Consider the following 27825-nt stretch of genomic DNA (forward strand, 5'->3'; position numbering starts at 1 on the left):
CGCCGCTATACTTGCCTTTCAGGAAATAGTCCTTTCCCTCCTCCGGTACAGGTGTTCCATCTACACTCCATACTGCCGTCAAGTGCAGCCCTTCGCTATGGATTTTGAATTTCGCTGGCAAATTGAGAACAATCTTTGATCAGTGCAGTCACCTGCGTACACCCCTGTGTACTGATGTGCAAGTTTAGGTCAGCATGTAAACGTGTCCTGCCATAGAGATGTACATGCGGCTACATGCAGATACATGCAGCACCTGTCTCTCCCGGACACAGGTTTCTGCGCTAACACTGTATGGCTGTGCATGCTTATGTGAATGAGGCCTTATAGCACCCATCTTTCTGCATGTAACACATTCCTGTATAGACTACACCCAGGAAAGCAAAATTAACAATAACCAAATGTAGTGTTTGGCGTAAAGCTCCTGTACTGGGATCCTCTGCACCAATGTCCAGCTTTTCTTCACTGAAACTCCTGCTCTGCAATATTTATTCATTGTACCTCAAATTAAAGTGACCCCATCATCCAGAGAAAAAAAAGCCAGACTGCTTGCCTGTATTGATTTAGGGGGTCAACATCTTCACCCTTGGCACTGGATGACCTTGTCCAAGCACTGCACACACATTGTTTTACCTTTCTACTAAGCATCATATAATATACATCATCAACAGTGTCCATGCTAACATGGATAACAGACAAAAGTGCCGAAATGTTAGCTCAGTGCAAATGTTCTGCAGTTTTGCACTGTTTGAATGCTGACAAATGTATGAAAAATGTAAAGGATCCTAGGTGCGTGTTCGGATCTTAACATAACACATGTATTGTACTGGCGATTCAATATCGAGCACACTGGATTTATTTTCTTACATTGTGAACTGAGCAAATAAAATTATTTCATAAATTATCTCTGGCTTGTTGTGTTTGGCAAGGGGCTGGTTTAAAGAAACAATGATAGCTCTGTTCAACAAGACATAAGCTCTCCTGTCTGTTTCGGTTCAATTTCTTGATAGATTTCCTTACACATAATTATGAGCCCCATTATTAGGAGGAAGAAATGAAAAGTCAACAAAACAGGATGTCTAATGTTATTATTACAGACATGCTGCTGTAACAGTGCAGTAGATATGACAGTATTAGTAGGTGATAGACATATCAGTGAACATTCTCACTCTACTCCTGCATGGCCCAATTCTGTAATTTAATGTCAAAGACCATGTACATCCTTTCCTATGTTATCTCTTACTCATAACTCCACTTTTGTTCACAAGGTTGTTACGGACCCAAGCAGGAAGTAATTAGAGGAAGACTAGGGGCTGCCGCTTCATGTGACCACGGCTTAATGCAACTAAAAAAATCGGCTTTTAATTAGGGTTTTTTTTTTTTTTATCCAGCAATCAGATAGTGGGGCGTGGAGGGAGGGCTGGGTGATGTTTTAAAATGTGTCCTGAAGTTGGGCTTTAAATCTATTGTTTTTTACCTGGAGATCCTGCCAGTAGCAGAACAGAGCCATTACCTTTCAATTAGCAGCAGCGTTGACAGCCGGGATGACTATCTGTTAAACCTGCAACTGGAAATGCTAGTAGACTGGCTAAAATACTAAGCCACTAGCTGCAATACATTATCAGTCACCAGCCTGGAACAAGTATGCATATCAGAACAGTCAAAAAAAAGTCAGAGCTCCTTAAATGTATACTTGTTACATCTTTGGTACTGCTTACTTACCTATATCCCAGTTTCTTTGCAATTGACTTAAAATTAGACATTGTTGCTATGGCACATATCTTTTTTTGGCTGCTCTAACGGTGTGATTCCAGCATCATGGGGTTTAAAATTGAGTATACTATTTGGTAGAGTTACCTGTTGATTGAGCATGAAGCCCCACAGGAATATTAATCCTGACCCCTTTTGCTAAATGTTTAAAATGCCAATATGAAGTGACATTCTAGTACATGCAATAACCTTCAAGGCCTCTGATGGCGTATACTGAAGTGTCTGGCATGGAATCTTCTCGAAGTTCGCAGTACATTTTGATTGTGCCCATGTTGAATGTGGTCTGCTGTTGCTCTCACACTGACCAGGTAACAGCTTTTATTAGGCTCACGCGTTCATTTTGTTATTCCACAAAACAAACCATTCATGCCATTACCACAAACTATGTTAGGGTTTTAGTGACTTTACAATGTATTTCTGCTGTCATGTTGTTTGGTTATATACATGTAGCAAATAGCAGCAGCAGAAGTGAACATAAAAACCCTTACATTTACCAGTATGCCAAGGACAATTTATAGAATGTTTTACTTTTCTTTTTACCTTAATTTACCCTGACAGATGTCTCCTGAATGTTTCTCAGAAATATTCCATCTGACAACCTGAGAAACACTTGATGAATTAAATGAATGTGTCTCACCAAATGAAATCACCTCATTAGATTTTTCAGATGTTTTATTCAAACATCATGCTAGCTCCACCTTGTACCTTGAGCACATATCCATGTAAGGGTAATGTAGCTTCATGTATACTGATCTCTACCATTCACATTCTGCTGAGTCAACCCCTCATGTATGCCTTGTGCTAAACTAATGCAGTTATAAACTGTCTGTGCTCCAGTAGAAAAAAGGATACAATATTGCTGTAGGGAAACTATATGTCTTTTCCACGGTACAGTTCTCTTATATTGATTTCAATGTAATACACAGTATTCACAGCTTTGTTGCTTCCTTATACACTGCATCACATACATCACTGTTGGGTCAGTGGTGATGCACGTTAGAGACAGTGGATGCATCCTTTTTAATGGGATCTACTACGGGGATTTTTTCTGTGCAGTGAGGACTGAACAGGTTTCCCCCTGAATGATATTTTATATGACAAAGATTGTAAAGAGTATTCAAGAGTACCAGCTTTTAACATTTTTTATTAAAGGTTTTATTTTTTTTTGTAAATTCTTTTTATTGGATTTTTATGTTATTAAAAGTTTTATGAAGAAGGTCTGTACCTCGCTATGTACCTGGGGCTGGGGGAAGCATCCGCAGGAGCCTATGCATTGTACACATGAACCACTGATCGCAGTTGCAATGCTTTCATGGCTCTAATACAAAAAATATTAAATGCACACTTTTTCTTTCATCAATGTATTCATTTATTTATTATTGCAAAAGGTGGACTATGCCTTTAAATTTAGAGACTGCTATGGTGAGGTCAAAGACCTCTGCACTGTGATAATTGAGCAGCTTGTTCATTGTAGGGCTGCAACTAGCGATCATTTTCAGAATCGGTTAGTTGGACAATTATTTTTTCGATTAATCGGTTAAAGAAAAAATAAATAAATACCATCTTTAATTTGCAATTAAATACACAAATGAAGTGTAAAAGTTTACTTCAGAATAAAACGGTATGCACCTTTTTTGCAATCACACTCCACTGGAAATTTCTTAATGTAATTTTTTTTTTTTTTTTAACTACATTGCTATCTCATGGGGTGGGGCTCACAAGCCCCCTATGTGATAGCACTTTTGAGATGACAGGTTCTCTTTAAGGTGACATTAGGGGTCTATTAGATCCTTAGTGTCACCTTTCCACTTCACTGGGGAATGAGGCAGCTGAATGTGAATACAGTGTGCAGTGGCTGGGAGCAATAGCCATTCTATTTTAAATTACAATAGCAGGATGGCTATTGCACCAGCCCACTGCTGTCAATCAGCAGAGGAGGGAAATGAAGAACGTTCTCCTTCAGGTCCTCCTCTGCATTCCCCCCCACTCTATGGGGGGGGGGATGCAGAGTCACCACAGTCTCTCCTCTCCGCTGGTGCTGGCTGCAGTGGTCTGTGTCCCTGTTGCCGCCGCCGATACTGGCGGTGAGAGCAGCAGGGATTGAAAGGGACACAGACTGCTGCAGGCAGCAGCACTGGGGAGGAGAACGGAAGAGCACAGCGGCGGCGGGGATTCAACTAATCGAAAATAAACGAAACAACTATGAGAATCGTTAACAACAATCTTTATCGATTAGTTGTTTCAGCCCTAGTTCATTGTACATGATGTAGACACTGCAGGTCATGTGGCTGGAAAACAGAACTTATCTTTAGTAAATATAACCCATTATATTAACACTACTGTTTCAGGGGCTGCAGGGACAAGAGAAAATACATAGTTTGTAGAGAAAGTGCACTTTTGCTAAATGTGTCATTTCTGTGAAGTTTTATTGTGAAGACCTGCCCTCAATTCCTAGCGTGTCACTAGGAAGTGAGGGAAAGTTCATACAAGGTTTTTTACAAGTTACAATCCACTGGAAATCTGCTTCCTTACCTACATGGTACATTATTCACAATGTGATAAACTTTCAATACCAAAACGGACTGTGACTTACCAATGGACACACAAACGATGACAATATAGTGATGAAAAAAAAGGATAGAGACAATAGAATTGTGAACACCGTTTCCACATACCCAAAAAGAGTCATGGCTCTTATTTATGCCTTCTGGTACTCCCTGTAGGACTATTGGTTCAATCGTCTCCACAAAAAATGTGACTAGGCCTACAAAGAGGTCTAATTGAATGCTAGCAAGTAGCCAGATTCCAGCTATTCTGCTGAAATGAGGGTACATTTTGCACAAGTAACAGCAGCACAGGCTGTATTTTCTGCTGTTGGCATAGATCAGACTTTCACTGAGGAGAGAATTATACCAAGGCTCAATTCTTTAGTCTAATCAGGTGTTGAGCTTCAGAGCCTCAATTTAACACAATTCAACACCATAGCTACCTACATTTCAAAGTATTTTTAGGAAAATGTTGTTATTGCACCATAGCACTTAAAGTGTATGTAAACCCTAAAGGTGGCCATACACTGTACAACCATCGCAAGACCTTAGTCTTGCGATGGTTGTAAAGTGATTAAAAAAACGTACGATCTGCCCTTCTTGGACAGGCAGATCGCACTCTCGATCATCGCAAGCCCGCCCCCCTGAGGGGGGGGGCTTCCGATGACCGCAATGCTGAAAGGGCAGTGTGCGCGTGCGCACACTGGCCCATTTGGCATTTGTCTCCCGAGCACCGTTCAAACCAGCCGAAAATCGTACGATTCTCGGCTGGTTTTCTAACATGCTCCTTAGACAAAAGACGTGCGACCGTACAGTAGAAACGGTTGCACGTCTTCGTTCACACTGTTCGATTCTCGTACGATCGCGGGATTTCCCGCGATTCTCGTACGAGAATCGAGCAGTGTATGGGCACCTTAACAATTAGCTCATCTTGTTTGCTCCCTTTGGATCTGTAAAATCTACAACTAAAAGTGTTTTGTTATATTTGTTCAATAAGTGCAAAAAATACCTCTTGACCCTGCTTGAAATCTTATAAGCGGAAGACTTCCTGTACTCTCTGCCTGCACTGCACACATCAGTTTCATTGTTCCAAACTCCTTTTGTACTACAAAACATCTCTTCCTATGTTATAGTGGAAAGAAAAAGGGGGGTTCTACAGTCTATTTCTAGTGTAATGACACTTTCATAATTGCTGCATGGTGAATGAACATGGTCACCATAAGGCTGGACGTGTGTTACTGGCAGGATCACTAGGTGAGCATAAAAGAAAAAGAATATATGTAAGGAACATCTATGGAGAGAAATGCTTTACATTTGTGTTCTGGGGATTAGACACACAATTACTCATTCTTGCAGTGTCAATGTAATCCTTACAAGCATCATTGATTGGATAACTGGGAGAGTATAGGACCATATTGAGTTTCTATTATGCATCTAATGACTGGAACCATTATCAGACATAAGGACTTTTCAGGTTGTTGTAAAATATCTATCTGATCAAGTACTATTAATGATAACATAAAAGAAAATTTAGAAGAGGCTATAATAAAGGGATAAATATACCAGATCGTGTAACTGCTATGAGCCCAAAGGTATAGGAGACCCAGAACATCAGTTACATGGGCAATAATATATTTAACCTAATGTAATGTTATTTGATAAAGACAAAAGCGCACATTAAAAGTTTGTTTCCGATTTGAAGGGATTGGAAGGGTAACTGTTAGCCACTGTTGAGTTTTCACTGCTGTCCTTGACCGTGTTGTGAAAGGTTCTCCATTATTTCCTCTTCTAGTAACCACACGAGAAGTTAGCAAAAATGCCACCAATGGGGTCATAGACAGCAATGAAAAACAGAAGTGTTAACCTTTCGCCTCTCTATTGAAAACAAGAAAAAATGTTTATGTTAAAGCGCCGCTTTAAAACTGATATAACATAGGGATAAGACAAAAATGCAAACTTTGCAGATTGGTACAGAGCTGTAAAGCATTTTGCTAGATAAAAGTACACCTAAATGATCAGAATAAATACCTGTCTTACCTTCTACGGCTCTTTTAAAAAACACTTTACAGCTGCCGCAGGTCAATACTCCATAGTGACACCCGGAGGCTTCATCAGAACACACCAAACAGAGCTTGGGAGGCGGTCCGGTGCTGGTAGAAGAACTGGACGGAGAAGGACTCACATCTGGTCTCATTCCCGGGCTAGTTTAAAAAGACAAAAGTTTGTTTATTCAGCTGGAAATAACATTCATTATAGATAGTCAGTATTTTATTTTATTCATGTTACTTAGGAATAGTTCTACAATTCATTTAATTTTCCCAGTGCTGTACCCCTTCCCAATAATGAAATATAACATATTATATTTCTATACATAACATACACTGTCATAAAAAATCAATTCAACTGGATATTTGGAATACAAATATTAAAATCTATAATGGACGTCTTTATAAAGTGCTTTTTAGAGCACAGTCATCTTTTCTCCTAGTCAAAGGAAGAGTTACAGGATTAGTTCATATAAAAGTGACATTTCAAATTCCCAAGTACTTTTTTGGAACTTTAGTGGGTTGATCCCCTCCATCAGACTCCTAAGTGGCATACATCCACTGTGAAGTCTCACTTTTCCAAATTGATTTTTTTTATATTGTAACATAACTAAGAATACAACAGGGATTGAGATGCTTGCAATGTGGTGACAGGTGTGCAACCTTGGGAACTTAAATGTAGAGATTTTCACTATGCAAGCAAATGCATACGTTGGTGGGTGATCGCATTTGACCAAACTGTTTTGGGCACACCAACCTTTGAAGTTGTACAGTATGCAAAGTGCATATCCAGGAAATTAATGAAAACACTTTATAGAAGGTACTGTATAAACACGCACATACATACAAAACAGGCGGCTGTCCTTTAAATATCACATCGACAACAAACCATCACATCTGGTGGACATTTATGCAGCTTTTGACCTGTCTGCAAGTTCTAGCTATAGTAACAGTACTACAAGCCACATGAATGTCAAGGGAAATATTAATTTAGCACCATCCTGAAGAAGTAAAGGAATCTGATCCATTGATGGAGCACTGGATTGCACTCAGCATTATCTCAACATCTTTCCCAGGTACCTCCTGAGCCCAGGGGTGGACAAAATAATAAGGAATTAATTCAGGAGCCAGTCTGTCCAATTTAGGAGCCAATAGAAGTTTTCGTAGCAGCCAGCTCCAATACACAACTAGAGAAAATCTCAAAAGTTTGGCGCCAGCTGTAATTTTTAAGAAGTGTTGGCTACCTGGCTCCTGGGATTTTAGGACCAGCTCAAGTCCTAACCGGCTTGTGGAAAAGCTGCAACTCCATCAGACTGTTACATGGAATTTGTGTGTACACAAGATCTAAGAAACCAGTAAGTAACTTTTTGGACTTTGCACTACTTTAGTTGCATGTTAATTTTACGTAGTTCTTTTAACATTCGGCAAAGCTCTTCAAAATGTATCATCTTCAAAGGGAACTTTTGAACAGTTGAACAATTACATAACGATCTGCAAGGGATCAAAACATGAAAAAAAGCATCTCTCTAAATTCTACACAACCACATCTACTTGTTATAATGAAGGCTGGCCATATACTGACTGATTCCCCCATGCACGCTAACAGTGTGGATGAGTGAATCCAAGCCTAACCCGGCCAAAAGCTGAGAATTTTCTGACCCTCCCCTCAAAACCTGAGCATTTTTGGACCAGCTCCTTCCACAAAAGTCGATTAAAAAATGTACTTTTGCCGAACAGGAACAGGGTCCAAGGGGGACTACATACTAGTGACCTGTGTATGGCCAGATGAACTTTACAACACACATTATTTAGTTTGGTGTGTTAAACACAATATGGTCATTAGAGATATTGTACACCCTGATCTTGCCTTAAAAAGAGTCCATTTGAAGTTAAAATCCCCCAGAAAGTGAAGCTTTTTTTTTCTTATACAGTAGTGAGATTTTTTATGACAAGATTGATGTATGTACTAAGCTCAATAGCTATACTATAACCTCTGTAAAGGGGTGTATAGCTGTGTATATTTCTGGCGATGTAGGTATAGTAAAGGGATCCTGTCCAGTGCTAACATATCAACAGTACAAACAGAACGAGGTGAGAGTGTCTGCTTAGCTGTATGTGTGGATTGTAACATGTACAGACAAAGCAGCTCTTCTCCTGGGGCTTGGTTACCAGAGCCAAGCTTTTCTTCTATGAGCATAGATCATTTCAATTAAAGTTATGTTGTTACTTAAAAAAATCCAGCAAACTTGTTATAGTGCTAGTTGCATAATTATTCATGGATAGCCCGACAGTGAATTTTCTAAATTGTGACCGTTTGTTGACTTTATTCACCTGTTTTTTAGCTTAAAGTTGGTTTTCTATATTTTTTGCTTCGGTTTTAAAAACACAATGGGGGAAATAAAGTGAAATATGTCGCTTTTGTGATGTAAATATTGCCACATTTTCCATGCACCAAATTATTGTTACAAGACAAGTTCTATGTGGTGTGGCACCATCTGCACCAAATCAAGCTCAAAGTGTGACAGTTCCTATAAATGTTTGATTGTGTGCGCCAAAATAATAACACACTCGCAGCAATGTTCCAATTTAAAACACCATTACCAGAGTGGTGAAAATTCTGTAGTGAAGAGGGGCCACAGTGAAGATCAGTATTGCAGCGAGGAGAGGGGAATAAGTATGGATGGCCTACGAAATGCAACAATGCAGGAAGGAGATCATTTCAGATGATCCCAGTGGAAGATTTTCTTTGATTTGTGCCAAATTTTGTCGCATAGTGGAGGAAGTGCAATCGAATATGGCGCACCACCAGCACCATGAAACAAAGTAATGAATTGGCATCTGCCACTTTTACTAATTTGTCACAGAAAGCAGGTGCATAGAAACTCATGCATTTTTCTTTGTTAATCCCCCAATCGGTATATTGTCGTTGAAGGTTATTACGCAGTTGAAAGGTGTTTGACTCTTGTTGAATGTACATCCTCATATGCAGGTCACAGTATAAATGGATGATGTGTACAATTCTATAAATATACTAAACTCCTTAAAGGAGAACTGAGATGAGTGATTTCCACTCACCTCATAGTTCTAGCCGACCTGTGACAATGAGACTGTCACAGGTCGGCTCAGTAGATCGGGAGGTGATAAAAATTCATGTCAGAAGGAGGTTAGCTGCAGGCCATATGAACTTGTCAGCGTATTCTGAACAATCTCAGAAGCACCTCAAACTGATGCCGTAGACATTAGCCCAAGGCCCATCAACAACGACCCCAAGCCAAGCGACACAAAGTGCAGACCTGCCGTGTACTGTCACCTTGATCTCCAGCCTGATACTAAGTGCTATAGAGCTTTTGGCCCACTTTTTATGTAACAATAAATACAATATAGTTTGATTAACTCTTACACTAGGACTTGATTATTCCTTTTTACATAGCCTTTGTACTTGCAGTATTTAGTATTCAGGAAACCTTCAAAGGATAACTGTACTGTATTTCATTAAATCAATGTTAACCTGCTCTACTTCTGCAACAAGAAAGGAAATAGCACACCAACCATCCACCCTGCAGAACACATCCTATTAACTGCTCTGCACAGTGCTTGCCAAGTGCAACCTTCTAGCGCTATTAAAACTAGGTGCATGCAAGCTCAAGTTGGGACCTTGAAGTGGAGAATAATGGAAACATATATGGAGCTACAAAGCTCAGAGCACAGAACATGGTGTTTTCTGCAGGATAAAGACAACGGGAGCTAGTACATTTTTTTCTTGCTGCAGTAGCTGGTAAAACAAAGTGTGTTGGAGGGAAGGGAGGGACTTAACCTTTGAAAGATCCGGCACTCTTATATGAAGTCATTATAACTGATAAATCAAACTGCAGTCTGCAGACCCAGAGCATGTGCAGCTGCAAGGCACGTGACATCCAAGATCATGGTTCTCAGTCTGCTACAAAGTGGAAGGGTCCAAATCACCTGGTGAAAGGGAATGATAGAATCCTAGAAAAAAAATGGATTATATTGCAGCTTATCAGTCCTTTTTTCACCTGGTGATCCTTAAGGTGCCAATTCACCTTACGATTATCGGACGAAACTTTTCGTCGGATGATCGAATAGTCGTACGATTTTCGTACGGCAGCCCCATCCTGCCCCGCAAGATTAATTTAGCCGTAATTAACGAAAAGCACCTGGACGAAATGCGGTAATTGATTTACCGTATTTTCGTTAGCGCAAGCGCAGTGTAGATCGTACGACTTTTGATGGACGGAAACACCAGCAACCTTACGAAAACCGTACAATCTAGCAAAGTTTTCAAACATGCTTGACCGTCAAAAGTCGTACGATTGTACAGTAATGTTGGTCGGACACTGCAATGCACACATACGATTATCGGGCGAAAAGTCGATCGCATACGAAAATCGTCCGATAATCGTAAGGTGTATGGGCACCTTTACAGTTACACACTTTCTGTCCTAAGGTGCCCACACACCTTGCGATAATCGTACGATAATCATGGGAAATCCCGCGATCGTACGATTATCGTAAGGTGTGTGGAAGCCGTGCGACCTCTACTACTGTAAGGTCGCACGACTTTTATCTTACGAACATGTTCGAAAACCCGTGGAGAATCGAACAAGCGCACACTGCCCGTTCGGAATTGCGGTCATCGGAAGCCGCGATCGTCGCAAGTACGATCTGCCTGTCCAAGATAGGCAGAGCGTAATTTTTTTTAATTACCTTACAACCATCGCAAGACAAAAGTCTTGCGATGGTTGTAAGGTGTGTGCCCAGCTCTAGAGTGGCAACAATTACTTATCTGTAGAGAATCAGCATTGTCAGGGAGTGTGCTAGGACTACAGAAAACACCCTTTCCTCATCTGCATAACATAACAGTAGGTGTTTTGTAGGCCATAGAGATATCAGGGAACAAAGATAACTGACAAAAGTGCAGCACAGGAAACGTGCACTGGACATTATCAGCTCCCAAGATTTCTGGCAGCACATATTTCCTTTTGCACGTATTAATAGATATAACAAAAAACTTTTGATGGCATTTTTAAAGGCCAAAAGGGAACACATAAGAAAAGTTCAATATCAGGGTTTACATACACGTTAAATCATGAAAGTATAGTTAGCCATCTGAATCGGAATGTGATCCTCCCAAACCATTCAAACAAGCAGAACTGTGTTAAGTCAAGGAGCGCTCTGTCATCAGTGTGTGCATAGCTCAAGCACGTACAGGCCCAACTGTTGTTTTGTAAGGGGTTTCTATGCTATGAGACTTACACTGGAATTGTATCACAGTATCCAAAGTTTCATAACACTGAAATCAATGGGATGCAAATTAGGTAGTAGTCGGATAAATCACTCAATAACGTGATGGAAAACAATCATGATGTTTAGCACTTAAACAATATTATATATATTGATAAAGCTCTGTATATTAAGATGATAATTTTCACATATATACAGCTGCCCTTTAAGCATATTTCTTTGTATTGTTGGGTAAGGCTGAGTTCTCAAAATGCGTTCTCTTACACATCAGCACTATAGGAAAAGGAATACCAACTAATCTCTTCAACAAACTGCATAGTCACAGACACACGTGTATGACCATACTGCCTGGGTCACAGAAGGACCCTGGAACACAAGGGGACACATCAGGGTCATGACTAGGGAATTAGGAAATTTATTGGAGCACAGGCATTCTGGTGTCAAAAGAGGTATTGGGGTTTTAGCTTTTCTTTTACCACAATCTCCCGTATCTCTCTACATGAAAAACAGACCTATATCATACAGGTGAAACTCGAATAATTAGAATATCGTGCAAAAGTTCATTTATTTCACTAATGCAACTTAAAAGGTGAAACTAATATATGAGATAGACTCATTAACTGCAAAGCAAGATAGTTCAAGCCGTGATCTGTCATAATTGAGTCTATCTCATATATTAGTTTCACCTTTTAAGTTGCATTAGTGAAATAAATGAACTTTTGCACGATATTCTGATTATTCGAGTTTCACTTGTAGGAGATGTTGCATATCAAAGTACTGTATAATCTATATGGGAGGTAATGAAACAGCAGGCTTCAGTTCATGTGTGGGCATACGTGTGGAATATATACTGTGGAGCAGTGAAAGGTAAGTATATTGCTTCTTTATTTAACAAATATTTGATTGTATAGAAATTAGCCTAATCACTTTCGGAAGCAGTATTACAAACTGGTAACTGTATCAAAACCTGACAATATGAGCAAAAACACATCTAAAGTGTGCTTACTAACAAACATTTTTGGACCACACGGATTGCTGCGCGGTCACGGAGCCTCCCACCACTGACGATCGCACCGTGGGTGCAATTATTCTCTAATGGCACCCCAGTTCCGCCAGTGCAACCGAACACGATTGTGGCTAAAACAGTAAAGCGTCATGTATCGCAAAAAAAGATACATTTTTTTTGCGATTGCCGTGCAGATGTGCCTTATTGAAATCAATGGGGTCGCGTGGCAATCGCTGTCTGCAATTGTGCCTGACCGAGCGATCCTGAGCCGCGCGTCCTGGATCGCTCAGGTCTGCATCGGCCCTAAGGGTCTTTTCTGGTTTAGCATCAACATTTGCTGGAATAAACTTGATGGAAGTCCAAGCTCATGTTTAACCCAAACATAGAGAAAGCACTTCACTATAAATGCAGATTCATGATCTGTGCCCAATCTCTGCTATGCATGCTATTTAAAACAAATACATAATACACCAAGCTCCTATATATCAATAGAACAATCTCTTCAGTGGTACAAGTGATGGGCATACCAGGCAATGACATTTGATTCTGTTGACAGCGAGGCTGTACACAGCTGTTGGGAACAGCTGTTCCATCTTCATAAATACAGCTAAAACTTTAATTAAAAGAGAACTAAAGCCAAACCTTGTCTTGGCTTTAGTCCTCTTTGGGTCTCAGGAGGACAGAGTAAATCTACTCCTGTGGCCCAAAAGTCTGCATCTAGCGCATTATTGCCCACTATTTGCTGACAGTGCAACAATATTGTCACGACACGCCCTGTATGCTTATACTCTGTGGCGACAAAGCATCTTGAGGCGGGTGTATGCGCAGTTTGGATTTTCAGGCGGGAGATGAGGAGAGACGCAAGGTAAGTAAGGTAAGTATAAGGACGCATGCACCTGCATGCAGACACTGTGGGACAGGAAGTGCCAGCAATGACAGAGGAGTCAGCGCTGGATCGGACACCCGCCGCACCGCTGGAGGGACAGATGAAAACATCAGGAAAGAAGATCGGATTAGGAGACATCAGTTAAGGTAAGTGCTAACATTAACATTGGGTGGAGGGATACATTTTTTTAACTTTATTGTCACTTTACGTCTATAGACCGCGGCCTGCAGAAGTGCTTAAAACAAGAACACGGCTGCTTCGGCAGCCGTGCTCTTGGTACCGCTTTTAACAGCAGGCGATTGCTGTATGCCGAAACAGTGGCGCATCCCTGCCAGGAAGTGCAGAGGCACCTAAAACCGAGTGCATAGTTTGACTTCGGGATTTTTTTTAATTAACCTGTGCAGTGGGACTACACCTGCAATGCAAGGGTTAAGTGCTTGTTTTGGTTTAGGGGCGAAAATAAAAGAAGAAATACTCACCCGATCCTGGTCCTGCAGCTGTGACCGCTCACCTCTCTCCCCCTCTAATCCGGCTGTGGTATGTTCCTCTGCGACCTCATGTCTAATAAAGCCGTATTAGATGTGATGACATCATGGGTCCTTAGACTGCTGAAGCTCTGGGGAGAAGAGGCTGTGGGGACTGGTCAAGCAGCCAGATGGGAGAGAGGATCAGATATTTCTTCTTTATTTTTGCCCCAAGACAAAAGGAACACTTGGAGGTAGCCCCACTGCAATGGTTCATTTAAATAAAATTCTGGAGCTCTTTTTTAATCTTGTCTCACAAATGCCTCGAATGGAAAAGTAAATTGCAAATGAGCCAATTGTCTGAAAGTTAAAGCTGAACTCTGGGCTAAGCAAATATTGACTAAATACAAGAAATATGTGGATTCACATAATCCAGTGTTAAACTTTGCTCTGTGCAGGAGCTTCCTGCAATAAAGACCAGTCACTGCTGCTCTATGTTTTTGTGTGCAGTGACTGGTCTTGACTTCGCCCCCTCCTGTATTTTTTGTACAGGAAGACTAATAGATGGGGCCTGTTGGGTCCCTTCCAAAACTCTGCTCTCTGCACAGGCGATGTGCAACACAGTGATGATATCTGGGTTTCCAAAGTTATCTGGTGTAGTAGTGTATTTACATGAACTTTGTGCTAGAGTTCTCATGCTCATAATCCCTTAAAATGTCACACGTAGCTGAGGCCGCAACCTGTATCAGAAAGGCTTGAAGTGAAATTTTCTAAATCACAACTATAAACCATTGTGCCACCTCATTCTTCCAATTCCCAATATTATGTTAACTACAGAGATACAATCTGTATTTGCTGTAGAGAAAACAACACACTGTCTAACATTTGTCATCTGGAACACATTAATATGATATGGCAGCATCTGCAGCACCAACAGCTGATGTACAATGGGGTTGCTCCTCCTCCTCATTTTCCTCATTGTTGCCACTTCAGCTGAAATCAATAAAGTGTTTTTGTGCATGGACCTCAACTCTGACATCTTTTCTTATATTTCACACAAGTTGCCATTGTAGCAGTGATTCCATGACACCTATGTGAATAAGTCTATATTGCTAGACTGGAAATCTCTTTATTCCCTCTTCTTTCTAAAGCCACCTCACCACCAAGAAACCTGTTAAACAGTGCAGTGACAGAGTGCCCGTTTCTATAAAACAAATGATTTGCTGCAGAGTGCAATAGTACCATGAAATGTGACAAGTACACCATACTACTAGTTTTTCTTTGCCCCTGCCAGCTTCCAGAGTAGTAAAGTGACATTTACAAAACAAAAATGAGTACCATGAATGGTTAAGAGAGCATGTGACTCCAGAATCAGAAGAGGGTTACAAGAGAGGTGTCAACTTTTTATAAGTAATTATAAGTATTGAAAGTCGATGTCCCAGTTTAGAAAAAAAAAAGATACCCTTGCAGTGGGGCTGGCCCTGCACTGCAAGGGTTAACTGCTCATTTATGTTTACAGTAGAGGACTTTTACCTTACCCTCAATCCTGCAGGCTCCAAGACCAGAACCCGCAGCCTCTTACCCCCTATGCTCCAGCATTCGGAGGCCCGCTGATGTCATCACGTACAATGTAGGTCACATAGCCCTGCATTGTACATGAGGACGCAAAGAGACAGTCAACAAGCCAGAGTGTAGGGATGAAGAGGTGAGCACCAACTGCCAGGGAAGCAGGGATTAGGCAAGTAAAACTGCTTTACCCAAGTACCCTAGACCTAGTTACGCCAGACAGAATTTAAGTATACTATATTTATTCTAAAGTATATCATGAATAACCTATGTCTAAAGCCAAAACATTTTTTCAAACCATTTTCTACTCCATCTAGAACAGTGATCCCCAAACTGCAGCCCTTTGCTTGACTATAACCAGCCCTTGGGGAACTTTTACTCTCACTGACACCAAAGGTGCAGCACTATGCCTTCCAATGATGGGGCACTTGTCTTCCTAAAGGTGGCCACACACTTTACAACCCTCGCAAGACTTTTTTCTTGCGAGGGTTGTAAAGTAATTAAAAAAAAGTACGATCTGCCTATCTTGGACAGGCAGATCGTACTTGCGATCATCGCAAGCTCGCCTCCCTGAAGGGCGGGCTTACGATGACTGCAATGAGGGGTGAGCTTCCGATGACTGCAAAGGGGCAGTGTGCACGTGCGCACCCCAGCCCGTTCGGCAGTTGTCGAACAAGCAGGACACTAACTCGTACGATTCCCGGTGGGTTTTCCAGCCTGCTTGTTCGACGGAAGACGTGCGACGTACAGTAGAAACGGTCGCACGCCTTCGATACACTTTGCGATTATCGTACGATCACGGGATTTCCCGCGATTCTTGTACGATAATCGTGCAGTGTATGGGCACCTTTATGATGCCAGCAATTAAGCACTATTCCTTCCACTGACACTAATGATTGGGCACTATTCCTCCTACTGACATAATTCCTCCAAGTGACAGGGCATGATTCCTCTCAGACACAAACAATGGGGCATAATTCCTCCCACTGACACAATCAATGGGGTACCATTCCTCCCATAGTCACCAAAACCGGCCATAATTCCTCCCACTGATACCAATTATGGCCCACTATTGCTTTCACTGAAAACCAACTATGGCACACATTTCCTCTTTCCACTGACCACAGGTGCAAGCTAATTTTTAATTCCACCTTATCACTGAATCTGAAGCATTGCTTACATTGACCATTGACACCGGGGTTGTTTCTACTCCCACTGCCCAGTCTGGCCCTCCTGACAGTACGAAGTACAGTGAGCTGGCCCTCTGTTTAGAAAGTTTCAGGCCCCCTAATATAGTCTCTAAACTTTGTGATGCATCACAAGTCTGGATCCAATAATCCAGACCCCCAGTTTGTCTATACTTTGCCTAATACGGGCAAAGCAAAGCTTTAAACCCTTTTTAATCAATAAAAATAGAAGTCAGCTGCATATATTTGCACATATATGTGGATGCTGCATCCATTGGAGAACTGACATGGCAAACAGGGTAGCAGCAAACTCTCTCTCTCTCATATATATATAGCTAATTGCTATGTGTCACCTCACGTATAACTCTATGCCTTGCCCAATAGGCTTTATAAGAAAGGATTAAGAGGCTAAAAATAAATAAATAAATACCTCAGTATCCCAGGGAGCCGATTTCTAATTTGGGTTTCGGCATCATCAGCATGCACTCCATCTAGCAGACATCAGATAAATGACAATATTTACTGGGCAATGAGGGAAGGTGCCAGATTCAATACCGTCTGCGGACTTTGTGCCAATGGTAAAAATAAAATCAACACAAGCAATTATTGCAGTGTGCAACCAAAGTACACAATCAAGGCTCCAAAAGGGATTCTGTGGCTTACTGGGGGGGGCAGAAAACAGAATTCAGCACATCACATTTTCCTCTTCAGAGGATTACTAATACAGTAGTTCTACAGTTACAGTAGTAATTCTGTAGTTGTAAAGATACCTCTAAATATATTCTTGCCAGTTTTGCTAGTGGAATACAGACATAAGTGCAAAGACAAACAATAATAATGTGCTAGGATTTCATATGTACAGAACTGAAAGTGTTTTTATCACTTCGCTATTGACTAATAACTGGGTAGGCAATGAAATGTAAGACAGTGTTCTTGAAGAAAACAAGTGGTTCGCTGTCATTTTGATTCTTAACACACTTTTTATACCCATGCTTTATGCCTGAGTTTTACTGTATGTGCACAATATTTTTATTAGAAATAAACATGTAATATACGACAAATGATTTCTAGACCAATATAAGTCCTCTGAAGCAGCCTGCCTTTCTCTGATTTAAATGGACTAAGCAGACTGATAGCAGAGGAGTCACCATGATCAGTTTTGTATATAAACTGCAGCTTGAGTTACAGAACTCTGTAAACCGTTTTTTTCTCTATTTTCAATGAAGAAACGTGAAAAGAAAAAGACTACAGCGCCACTTGCTGTGTAAAAAATATTACTATGCAATATTTCCATTTACATGACTAAAATACATATTTAAGATGCTAATTACTGACTGTAATAAATAAAAGATGTACATAAAAAAAATATGTGCAAAGCCACTACTCATTCCATTTAAATTCTCTATAACCTATGGCCAAAAATATACATATTACACAGGTATGAGACTTGTTGGGTTGATGAGGGAGGGTACAGGAAAGTCATTATTGTAATGCAACTAAAGGTGGAAGTACATAAAGATGAATAGTCATCTGATCTTCAGTCCTTCAGTAGTGACTGCTCACCTCTTCCCCCCTCCTCTGATCCGGCTGATCTGGTATTTTTAGTACAATGTTCCTTTAATGAATCCCCAATTGCAGCTTACCAGGTAAAAAATTACCTTCCTTCCGGTTTATGTGACCTTCACTGTGTGGCGCCACACAGCCTCTGCAATAATGCCCTAGCTGGGTCCTCTTCTTACTGTGCACATTAGGGTTGCCACCTTTTCTTCAAGTGAAACCCGAACACTCATTGTGGCAACCCTAGTGCACATGTATGTCAGCCTCATTCATACCTATGGATTAGCCGTATCTATGCCAGCCATACAACAGAATGAATAGAGTTGAAGCATGTGTATTAAGAAGAGGACCCAGTAAGGAAGATTTTAGACGTAAAAGCTGCATGGTGCTGGGCAGGGCTGTACAGTAAAGTTCACTTGAACAGGGAGAAAGCAAAGTATTTTACCCAACAAATGTGAAGACCTGTGTGCATGTACTGGAATTCTGTAATGACTTCACGAGTCATTACTGAATCCCAACTTACCCTGGCAAAGAGACTAAGGATCATTAAGCGTTAACTGACAGCTTAAGCTATCATTAGATAGCTTAAGCTGTCATCTGCAGAGTCACACAGGTGAGTGGATTTTGCTATTGCACAGTTAGACCTGCCTGGGACAGCAGCCATGCATCATGGGGAAACCCGCCTTGTCTCTATATACTGCTAGACTGCAAATAGTTAACAGTCTGTTAAGAACAGATCAACACTGTTCAAATTTGTATTGAATTCACTGTTAAAGAGGCATACGCTTATGTGGAACAATGAAAAAAAAAAAACATTAAAAGGTGCTCTCATTCCATCATTATTTGTAAAATTATGGTCAAAGGTACAAATGCAGCATGCTTACTGTTGACTCTTGGTGAACTCAAAGCATAGCAGACACAGAAAATAATGTTTTGACTGGCTGGTTCAATAGTTTAGCTAATTTGCATATTAATCATACCAGCTTCAGAAAATGCACCAAACTGCACAAAACACCCCCACAATCTCTGTTATTAGAATAGAAGTATTATTGTTGGTACTTTTAAGTCCTCGCTCCCCCCACCACTAAAATAAGTAGTATTGCTGACTAGAGTTGAACATGCTAAGAGCATTGCTAGCATGCATTCAGCACATACACTCTAGTACGTTTTTACTATAAACTTTTTGCAATTTTTAAAGGAGTGCAGAGGGTATTATAGCAGGCAGTATGGGCAGGAGAGGAGAGTAAAGGTGCCCATACACCTTACGATTATCGCACGATAATCGTATGCGATCAACTTTTTGTACGACAATCGTAAGGTGTATGGGGAGTGTGCAACCGCCAGTACTGTACAATCGTACGACTTTTGTCTTTCCTGCATGTTCGAAAACTTCAGTCGATCGTACGATTTTCGCATGGTTGGTGGCGTTTCCGTAGTCAAAAGTCGTACGATTAACACTGCTCATGCGCAAACGAAAATACGTGGGGTCGGTTACCGCAATTCGTCCAGGTGTTTTTCTTTAAACTACCGCTGATTGAACCTTGCGTTAATCGGGGCAGGATGGGCCTATCATTGGATGAAAAGTTCCGTTCGATAATCGTAAGGTGTATGACCATCTTTAAGGGTATGAGTGCAGTCTGTGTGTGCAGGGTATGAGTGCAGTCTGTGCGTGCAGGGTATGAGTGCAGTCTGTGTGTACAGAAGAGGGCTGTGGAGAGTATGACCGCAGTCTGTGTGTACAGGAGAGGGGTGTGAAGTGTATGACTGCGGACTTTATGTGCAGGAGAGGAGTGTGGAGTGTATAATGAGGAAAATATGTGCAAGAGAGGAGTGGGAGGGTATGACAACCAGCAGACCGCATTCATTCGAACAAAACTCTGAGGTGGTTAGAGTATGTGTAAACCACACTGCAGTTGCACTGGATGAGAGAAGGAACTTTCCCAACCACGAAATATTCCTTAGGTCAAATGAGTAGAGTTAGCCTCTAGAGACACAGAGCCAGCTGTCAATGAGGTGGCAGGGTGGGTCCCGACAATATTGTGGGGATCCTTCCCTCCCGGCTGCAGTGCGGCTCTGCACTGTCAGCATATAGCAGGCAATAGCCTGCTATATGCAGGGTTTTGGGTCACAGGGAGACATAGTAAATGTCCTCCTGTGACCCTAAAGAGAACTATGGCCAAAAAAGGTTGGGCTGTAGCTCTCTTTTAATGCACAAGGTAGAACATCAATCAAATTGATAAGAATATTGAACACGTGAGATTCATCAACAGCTCAGTTAATTACCGTTTCTGTAGGGGAAGACTAAAGCTGAGTATACACGCTTTGAATTTCATCCCGTTTTTGATGAACTAGCCAAAACCTGAAGCATGAGTGCCACTGCCAGCACCTTTCCATCCGGCATCCCTCGATCAACTGATTGAAGGTGAAGCATGTTGGAAAATTCTCAGCTGAAAAGAGTGAGCAGCCAATAATTCAGGTATTCTGACAGTACAATGTGAACAACGGGAGACACCTCGATCAACGTTCGTAAGCGTTAATAGAGGAATCGGTTCTATTTTCTTCATTTAGCCAGCAGGTTGAATGAAAAAAATAGAAATGTATATACCCAACTTATGAGATTTCTGATCAGAGTCAAAAACAAGTACAGAGGTCTCAGCTACCTTGATAGGTGAAAGGCAAACAGGTAGCTGGGGTGTGGGGAGAAAAATTGCTACCAGAATGCGCTATCAAAGATGCACAAACTGACAAAAAATAAATAAACCAGAATTAGAATTGTGAGGCCTAGTAGACCCACTGTGGGAGCCAGGCTTAGTTAGAGGAGCTGTAGAAGCTGGTGTAGAGGTTGAACCTCTACGGAATAGGGGTCTCATTATCTAAAATACTGGTGTAGGTTTCCCATGGAAGAACCAAAAAAGCAATTCTGAAATTGTAGGGAAGGGAGTAGTGAGGTGACCTATAGCAGTAGAACTTGACTGTTGACAGTTATGCTGCCTCAATTAGCAGGAGCAATGAACGATAAGAGGTAGGGCCCAGTACACTCACAACCTAGGCAGTTGGCTGGTGAGGATTTTAGTCAGCCAGGGGTGAACAATCCAACAAAGGCAAGCAATGTAGCAAATCTGGAGACCAAAAGGAATGGTGATCCTGTTCCACTGGTGAGGCCCAAGGACAGGAAGGAAATGTGGAGTGTGTGGTGTCCCTAGTGGGTGATGTCAGCGCTGAGTTCCTTCAGCCTGAACTGTAACCAACAACTGTTACAGAATAAATTAATTAGAAATCTTATCAAAGAATAGCAGTGTCCTTAGATAAAGTGAGAGGCAGTTATAGTTCTGCAGGAAAATAGGCTGCCTGTCATTAAGTACACAAGCACTGACATATCATAAGGAAGAATCCAGTTAGAAGAGGATTTACATAACACAATATGAAAATCTCAGTGTGTATATCATACAGGGTGAGATTTGAGAATCAGATTAGACTGTGACAACATTCAAAACACTGGGAGAACAGTTATTAGACCCAGTACACATGGGACTAAAACTTCACCTGCAATTAAGCACACTAGGGCTGCAGCTAACGATTATTTTCATAATCGATTAGTTGGCCGATTATTAAGTTCGATTAATCGGTTAATCGGATTTTTAAAAAAAGGCTCCAGTGATGGACTACTAGTTTGTGGTGAGATTGTAGTCCATCACGGGAGCAAGCTTGGCGCGGTAGAAATAAAAAAAAGAGTGTGGTGTGCAATATAGTACGTAATACAGCGGCGCAGTGCAGAATACCAGCAGCTATAGAGGAATGTAGCAATACTACATTATACTAACCCAAAATCAAGAGTCAGGGGCTAATGAATTGAGTTCTGGGCCCATTGGCATTAGAACATTATTTCTGCGTCACAACTAAAAGTTAAAGATTGAGAAAGCAGAGACTGGGGCACTGCCATTGTCCTTAAAGGATAACTATGAGGTGAGTGCTTTTCCTCATCCTCATAGTTCTAGCCGACCTGTGACAATGAGACTGTCACAGGTCGGCTCAGTAGATCGGGAGGTGAGCGAACGCATACCGGCGTTCGCTCACTTCTCGATCCTGTCACGGCTCTCTGACTGGATTCCCCCCTCCCCGCTCCTCCAGCGCTGACTGGAGGAACTGACGGGGGAGGGGGCGGGTACAGCTGGCTCTGCCTCTAGATAGGCAGAGCCAGCTGTCACTCACCCAGCTGGGCGGATCCAGACATAATTGTCGGGATCCGTTTCAGCTGCGGCGTCTCAGTATACTGCGAGCTGTAGCTCGCGGTGTACTGCAGCATCTTAGTATACCGCGAGCTATACTGAGCTTAGGGTGACGGGAGGATGCTAGTTTGTGTCCTCCCGTTACCCTTAGGAGAACTATGGGGAAAAGCCCTAACCCCATAGTTCTCCTTCAAATTGGAGTATACTGTATCTGTGAACGTTGAAGAAATTAGAGATAGGGTCACGCCAGAGGCAGTGCCACTGCTCTAAATTAGTATGGTATTCTGCCGCTAATACAGTACATACAGCAGTGTTTCTCAACCTTTTTTCAGTCACGGCACCCTTTGGAAGTATGCAAAATCTCAAGGCATCCCAGTCTAAAATTTTGTGGAGTTACCCCTTCACATCAGGAGCCCCTCCTTTTACATCAGAGTCCCTCCTTCACATTACATAATTGGTCAGCTGCAACTTGAGTGTGCTGATCACCTCCACGAGTAGTGCCCTGAGCATCTTTTGTCATGTATTAAAATGTTTATTTGTAAGGGCCTGTTCACATGAGTTTCAGGTCCTGATCAGGTCCGGATAAAACTTGTATTCCTATAGCAAAAACAGATTAAAAAACACTGGTTTAAACGCACAGATCTTTTTATCAATGTTTTCATACAACTTTCACAACACTTTTTTCATTACAAATGTGTGAATATTGTGTGAAAACAAACCTAAATAGCTAAAATCCTCAAAACATTTCTCTTCTACCAAAAAAAAACAACAAAAAAACGACTTCTTCCCGTCTCCTAGAATGTATTTTGTAAATGTACATTGTGTGCAACGTATGTGTGGTGGAGCTCAGAGTGGAGTCGGGTTCTGGAGCCGAGTAGCACTATGCCCTGCAAGTTTGTTAAGCTGCAGGGTTCACATCAACTTTAATATACAACGGTAATCATCAGGAGACAGTTTGTTATTTTAGCAGCTAGGACATGCACTGAATTTGAATTGTCTAGATTATGTAACATTGCATCTTTTCCTAAAATAATTATGTGCACTGAGATTTGTTTAAACCATCCTAAAGATGTCTGAACATCTGTTTTCCTATTACACACTTTTGTTTTTAAAGGACTTTGACATGGATAATGATCTGCTTACTGCACTAATGACGAGCACTTCTGGAAAATGACCTTGGTTCTTTCTGTTAGGATGATTGATAGCAGTGCAAAACAAAAACACTGACTGCGCGAAACCTACTAAAGTAGAAAATCAGATTTTGTTGGCGTGTACATATTGACACTAGGTGTCATTCCTACTTTATTTACTGAAAAAGATAAATGTGATTACAATTTAGTCCAAACTACAGCATTTTATGGAAAAATGAACTTTTAAAAGTCAGGACAGTCAAATACAAAAACAGTGCGAGTGTGTCTAAAGGTGGCCATACACTGTACAACCATCGCAAGACCTTAGTCTTGCGATGGTTGTAAAGGGATTAAAAAAACGTACGATCTGCCTATCTTGGACAGGCAGATCGCACTCTCGATCATCGCAAGCCCGCCCCCCTGAGGGGCGGGCTTCCGATGACCGCAATGCTGAACGGGCAGTGTGCGCGTGCGCACACCGGCCCGTTCAGCATTTGTCTTCCGAGCACCGTTCTAACCAGCCGAGAATCGTACGATTCCCGGCTGGTTTTCGAACATGCTGGTTCGACGGAAGACGTGCGACCGTACAGTAGAAATGGTCGCACGTCTCCGTTCACACTGCTCGATTCTCGTACGATCGCAGGATTTCCCGCGATTCTCATACGAGAATCGAGCAGTGTATGGGCACCTTTAGATGCAGTTTTTAAAATTTATAAGCTGGGCCAGATGTTTGAAACTTTATATGCAAATAAATAAATATGAGGAATCTGGGACTTTGCTCAAACCTGGGGTTCTTTTTTAACATTGTCACAAGGTACCCCTAGTTTTAAAGCACTGTGATAGAGATTGTATCCTCTGCCACCTTTTATGTAAGCAGCACCAGTTTAGCTGATATTTTTTTCATGCCTGTGTTTGAACTCAGATGCAAATATTTACACTAATGAATGCCAAGGCGTTCTCAGCAGCCAGTCTGGATAACTGGTTTGTTTGCAGTACTTATTGAAAAGTTTCCCTTTACATTCATACACAATGACATACTCAGGTGCCAAATGTTATTTCAGGATACTTTACTACTTAAGTGTTATAAGCGCTTGAGAGAAATCTAACCTGGGACCTTGCACACAGATCCTCTTCAGTATCAGTGATTTATGCAGCTGCTGTCATCACACAATAACAATCAAGATCAGCATCAAGCTTCAGTTACAGGAAGGTCATCGTGTGCAAGGATGACATGATAAGTGCAGTAACCCACAGCAACCAGATTCTAACCTATTAGTAGTCAGATTTGTAAAAGAAGACTTCTGCAAGCGCTTTACTATCTGTCTTATTAACTCAAGCCGAACTTTAAAGGAGAACTATGGGGTTAAGGCTTTTCCCCATAGGTCTCCTTAGGGTAACGGGAGGACACAAACTAGCGTCCTCCCGTCACCCTAAGCTCAGTATACAGCGAGCTACAGCTCGCGGTATACTGAGACGCCGCAGCTGAAGCGGATCCCGACAATTATGTCTGGATCCGCCCAGCTGCGTGACTGACAGCTGGCTCTGCCTATCTAGAAGCAGAGCCAGCTGTACCCGCCCCCTCCCCCGTCCGATCCGCCAGTCAGCGCTGGCGGATCGGAGCGGGTAATCCAGCCCCTCCCCTGTCACGGCAGAGGGCTGTGACAGGATCGAGCGGTGAGCGAATGCCAGTATGTGTTCGCTCACCTCCCGATCTACTGAGCTGAACTGTGACAGTCTCATTGTCACAGGTCGGCTAGAACTATGAGGTGAGTGAAAAGCACTCACCTCATAGTTCTCCTTTAAGGGACCGTTTTATCTTATTGTGCTGTCCTGCCTTTCCCAGTGTGAGTGTTGCTGTGCCAGAGATTACAATAGCCTATTACGGATAATGCCTAAGTTAGAGTTTCATTTGCCTCTTCCTCATCCTTCCCCACTGGCATCATACCTCCAGCACACAGATTGGTCCTTTTCCGTGTAAGATCCCACCTCCAGCACACAGATTGGTCTTTTCCCTGTAAGATCCCATCTCCAGCACACAGATTGGTCTTTTCCCCGTAAGATCCCACCTCCAGCACACAGATTGGTCTTTTCCCTGTAAGATCCCATCTCCAGCACACAGATTGGTCTTTTCCCCGTAAGATCCCACCTCCAGCACACAGATTGGTCTTTTCCCTGTAAGATCCCATCTCCAGCACACAGATTGGTCTTTTCCCCGTAAGATCCCACCTCCAGCACACAGATTGGTCTTTTCCCTGTAAGATCCCATCTCCAGCACACAGATTGGTCTTTTCCCCGTAAGATCCCACCTCCAGCACACAGATTGGTCTTTTCCCTGTAAGATCCCATCTCCAGCACACAGATTGGTCTTTTCCCCGTAAGATCCCACCTCCAGCACACAGATTGGTCTTTTCCCTGTAAGATCCCATCTCCAGCACACAGATTGGTCTTTTCCCCGTAAGATCCCACCTCCAGCACACAGATTGGTCTTTTCCCTGTAAGATCCCATCTCCAGCACACAGATTGGTCTTTTCCCCGTAAGATCCCACCTCCAGCACACAGATTGGTCTTTTCCCTGTAAGATCCCATCTCCAGCACACAGATTGGTCTTTTCCCCGTAAGATCCCACCTCCAGCACACAGATTGGTCTTTTCCCTGTAAGATCCCATCTCCAGCACACAGATTGGTCTTTTCCCCGTAAGATCCCACCTCCAGCACACAGATTGGTCTTTTCCCTGTAAGATCCCATCTCCAGCACACAGATTGGTCTTTTCCCCGTAAGATCCCACCTCCAGCACACAGATTGGTCTTTTCCCTGTAAGATCCCATCTCCAGCACACAGATTGGTCTTTTCCCCGTAAGATCCCACCTCCAGCACACAGATTGGTCTTTTCCCTGTAAGATCCCATCTCCAGCACACAGATTGGTCTTTTCCCCGTAAGATCCCACCTCCAGCACACAGATTGGTCTTTTCCCTGTAAGATCCCATCTCCAGCACACAGATTGGTCTTTTCCCTGTAATATCCCACCTCCAGCACACAGATTGGCCTTTTCCCTGTAACATCCCACCTCCAGCACACAGACTGGTATTTCACCTAGGAGATTCCACCTCCAGCACACACACTTTCCAGTTTCTGTTGCAGAGACTGCTCAGTCTGAAGTCACCACACAAAAACTGTATATTGAACACTGTTCATGTCCCTCCCATAGACACTACACGTCAGCCCAGAGCACACAACCACTCTGTTCTAAATATCAATACCAGCAGTAAGATGTCCATTTGGTACACAGAGCTCTCTATCCAGTTTTACACCAAATGAGTAAGTACAGTAAAGTGTATGTCGAGGGAAACCTTTTTGTTTCTGTTTTGGACAGACCGAAAGGATTGCAACTAATCTGTCCTCTACTGAAATCCGGGGCTTCGTTAGATTTGTATTTCTGTATGTGCGAAATTTCTCTGACAGGGATTTCAGTCTTTCCTCACTCTACTAAAGTAAATCATTTTATTTCTTTGTGTTGGAGGGATCTTCTCACTTCTAATTTGGTAAAATTATGTTTTTGTGAAACTCTATTCTTCCTTATGGGCACTGCTATAATAAAAGATCACACCATCATCTGAAAGCTTGGGCTTAACATGACTATCTTCACCGTGAGAGTCACATAACTCCAGTTCTCTACATTTGTCTCGTCTTGACATTAATTATCTCATGCTCCCTGATTTGATAAGCGTTCATGGAAAAGCTGGTAGCTTTGTAAACAAGCTGACCCTGAAATGAAATGCTTTACGGTAAAAGTCCTTTAAAAGCAATACCATTTCTTATTTTAGCATTTTGCATACCATCCAGGCTGCCCACATAATTTAGAGGACGGTTGGACATGTAGATGACATGTACTGCTCCTTAAAGTGGAACATCTAAAAAAAATTAAGATTTACTATGTTATAGGGAACATCTAGATATGTCGACTGTGCCCTGAAAATTTACATTTTAACTGGAACCCCCCGAAAAGCAGTGCACTTCTTGGTAAGTTAGTGTATCTACTGTAGGCACTTCTGTGCCTTCAGCCTCATAGCTGATCTGCAGTGAGAGCCAAGGTAGTGATTGCCTTTAAGGGTTAGTTCACAACATAAGAGGTACGTTCCGGTCTGATTCTTGCCAGGAATGCACTGCCTCGCATTGCAAGCGGC

The 27825-nt window shown here is 42.0% G+C and overlaps 1 protein-coding gene across 1 annotated transcript in view; it reads right to left on the reverse strand.

The window, feature by feature from the left end:
• Positions 1-27825, reverse strand: part of NR3C1 (nuclear receptor subfamily 3 group C member 1) — a 187800-nt gene that overhangs the window by 45732 nt on the left and 114243 nt on the right. The window contains exon 3 of the mRNA XM_018562858.1: positions 6351-6514. Within this exon, the coding sequence (XP_018418360.1) occupies positions 6351-6514 (164 nt within the window). The remainder of the gene's footprint in view (positions 1-6350; positions 6515-27825) is intronic.

The sequence above is a fragment of the Nanorana parkeri genome, unplaced genomic scaffold (assembly GCF_000935625.1).
Source record: "Nanorana parkeri isolate BGI_ZX_2015 unplaced genomic scaffold, ASM93562v1 scaffold607, whole genome shotgun sequence".
NCBI classification, from domain to species: Eukaryota; Metazoa; Chordata; class Amphibia; order Anura; family Dicroglossidae; genus Nanorana; species Nanorana parkeri.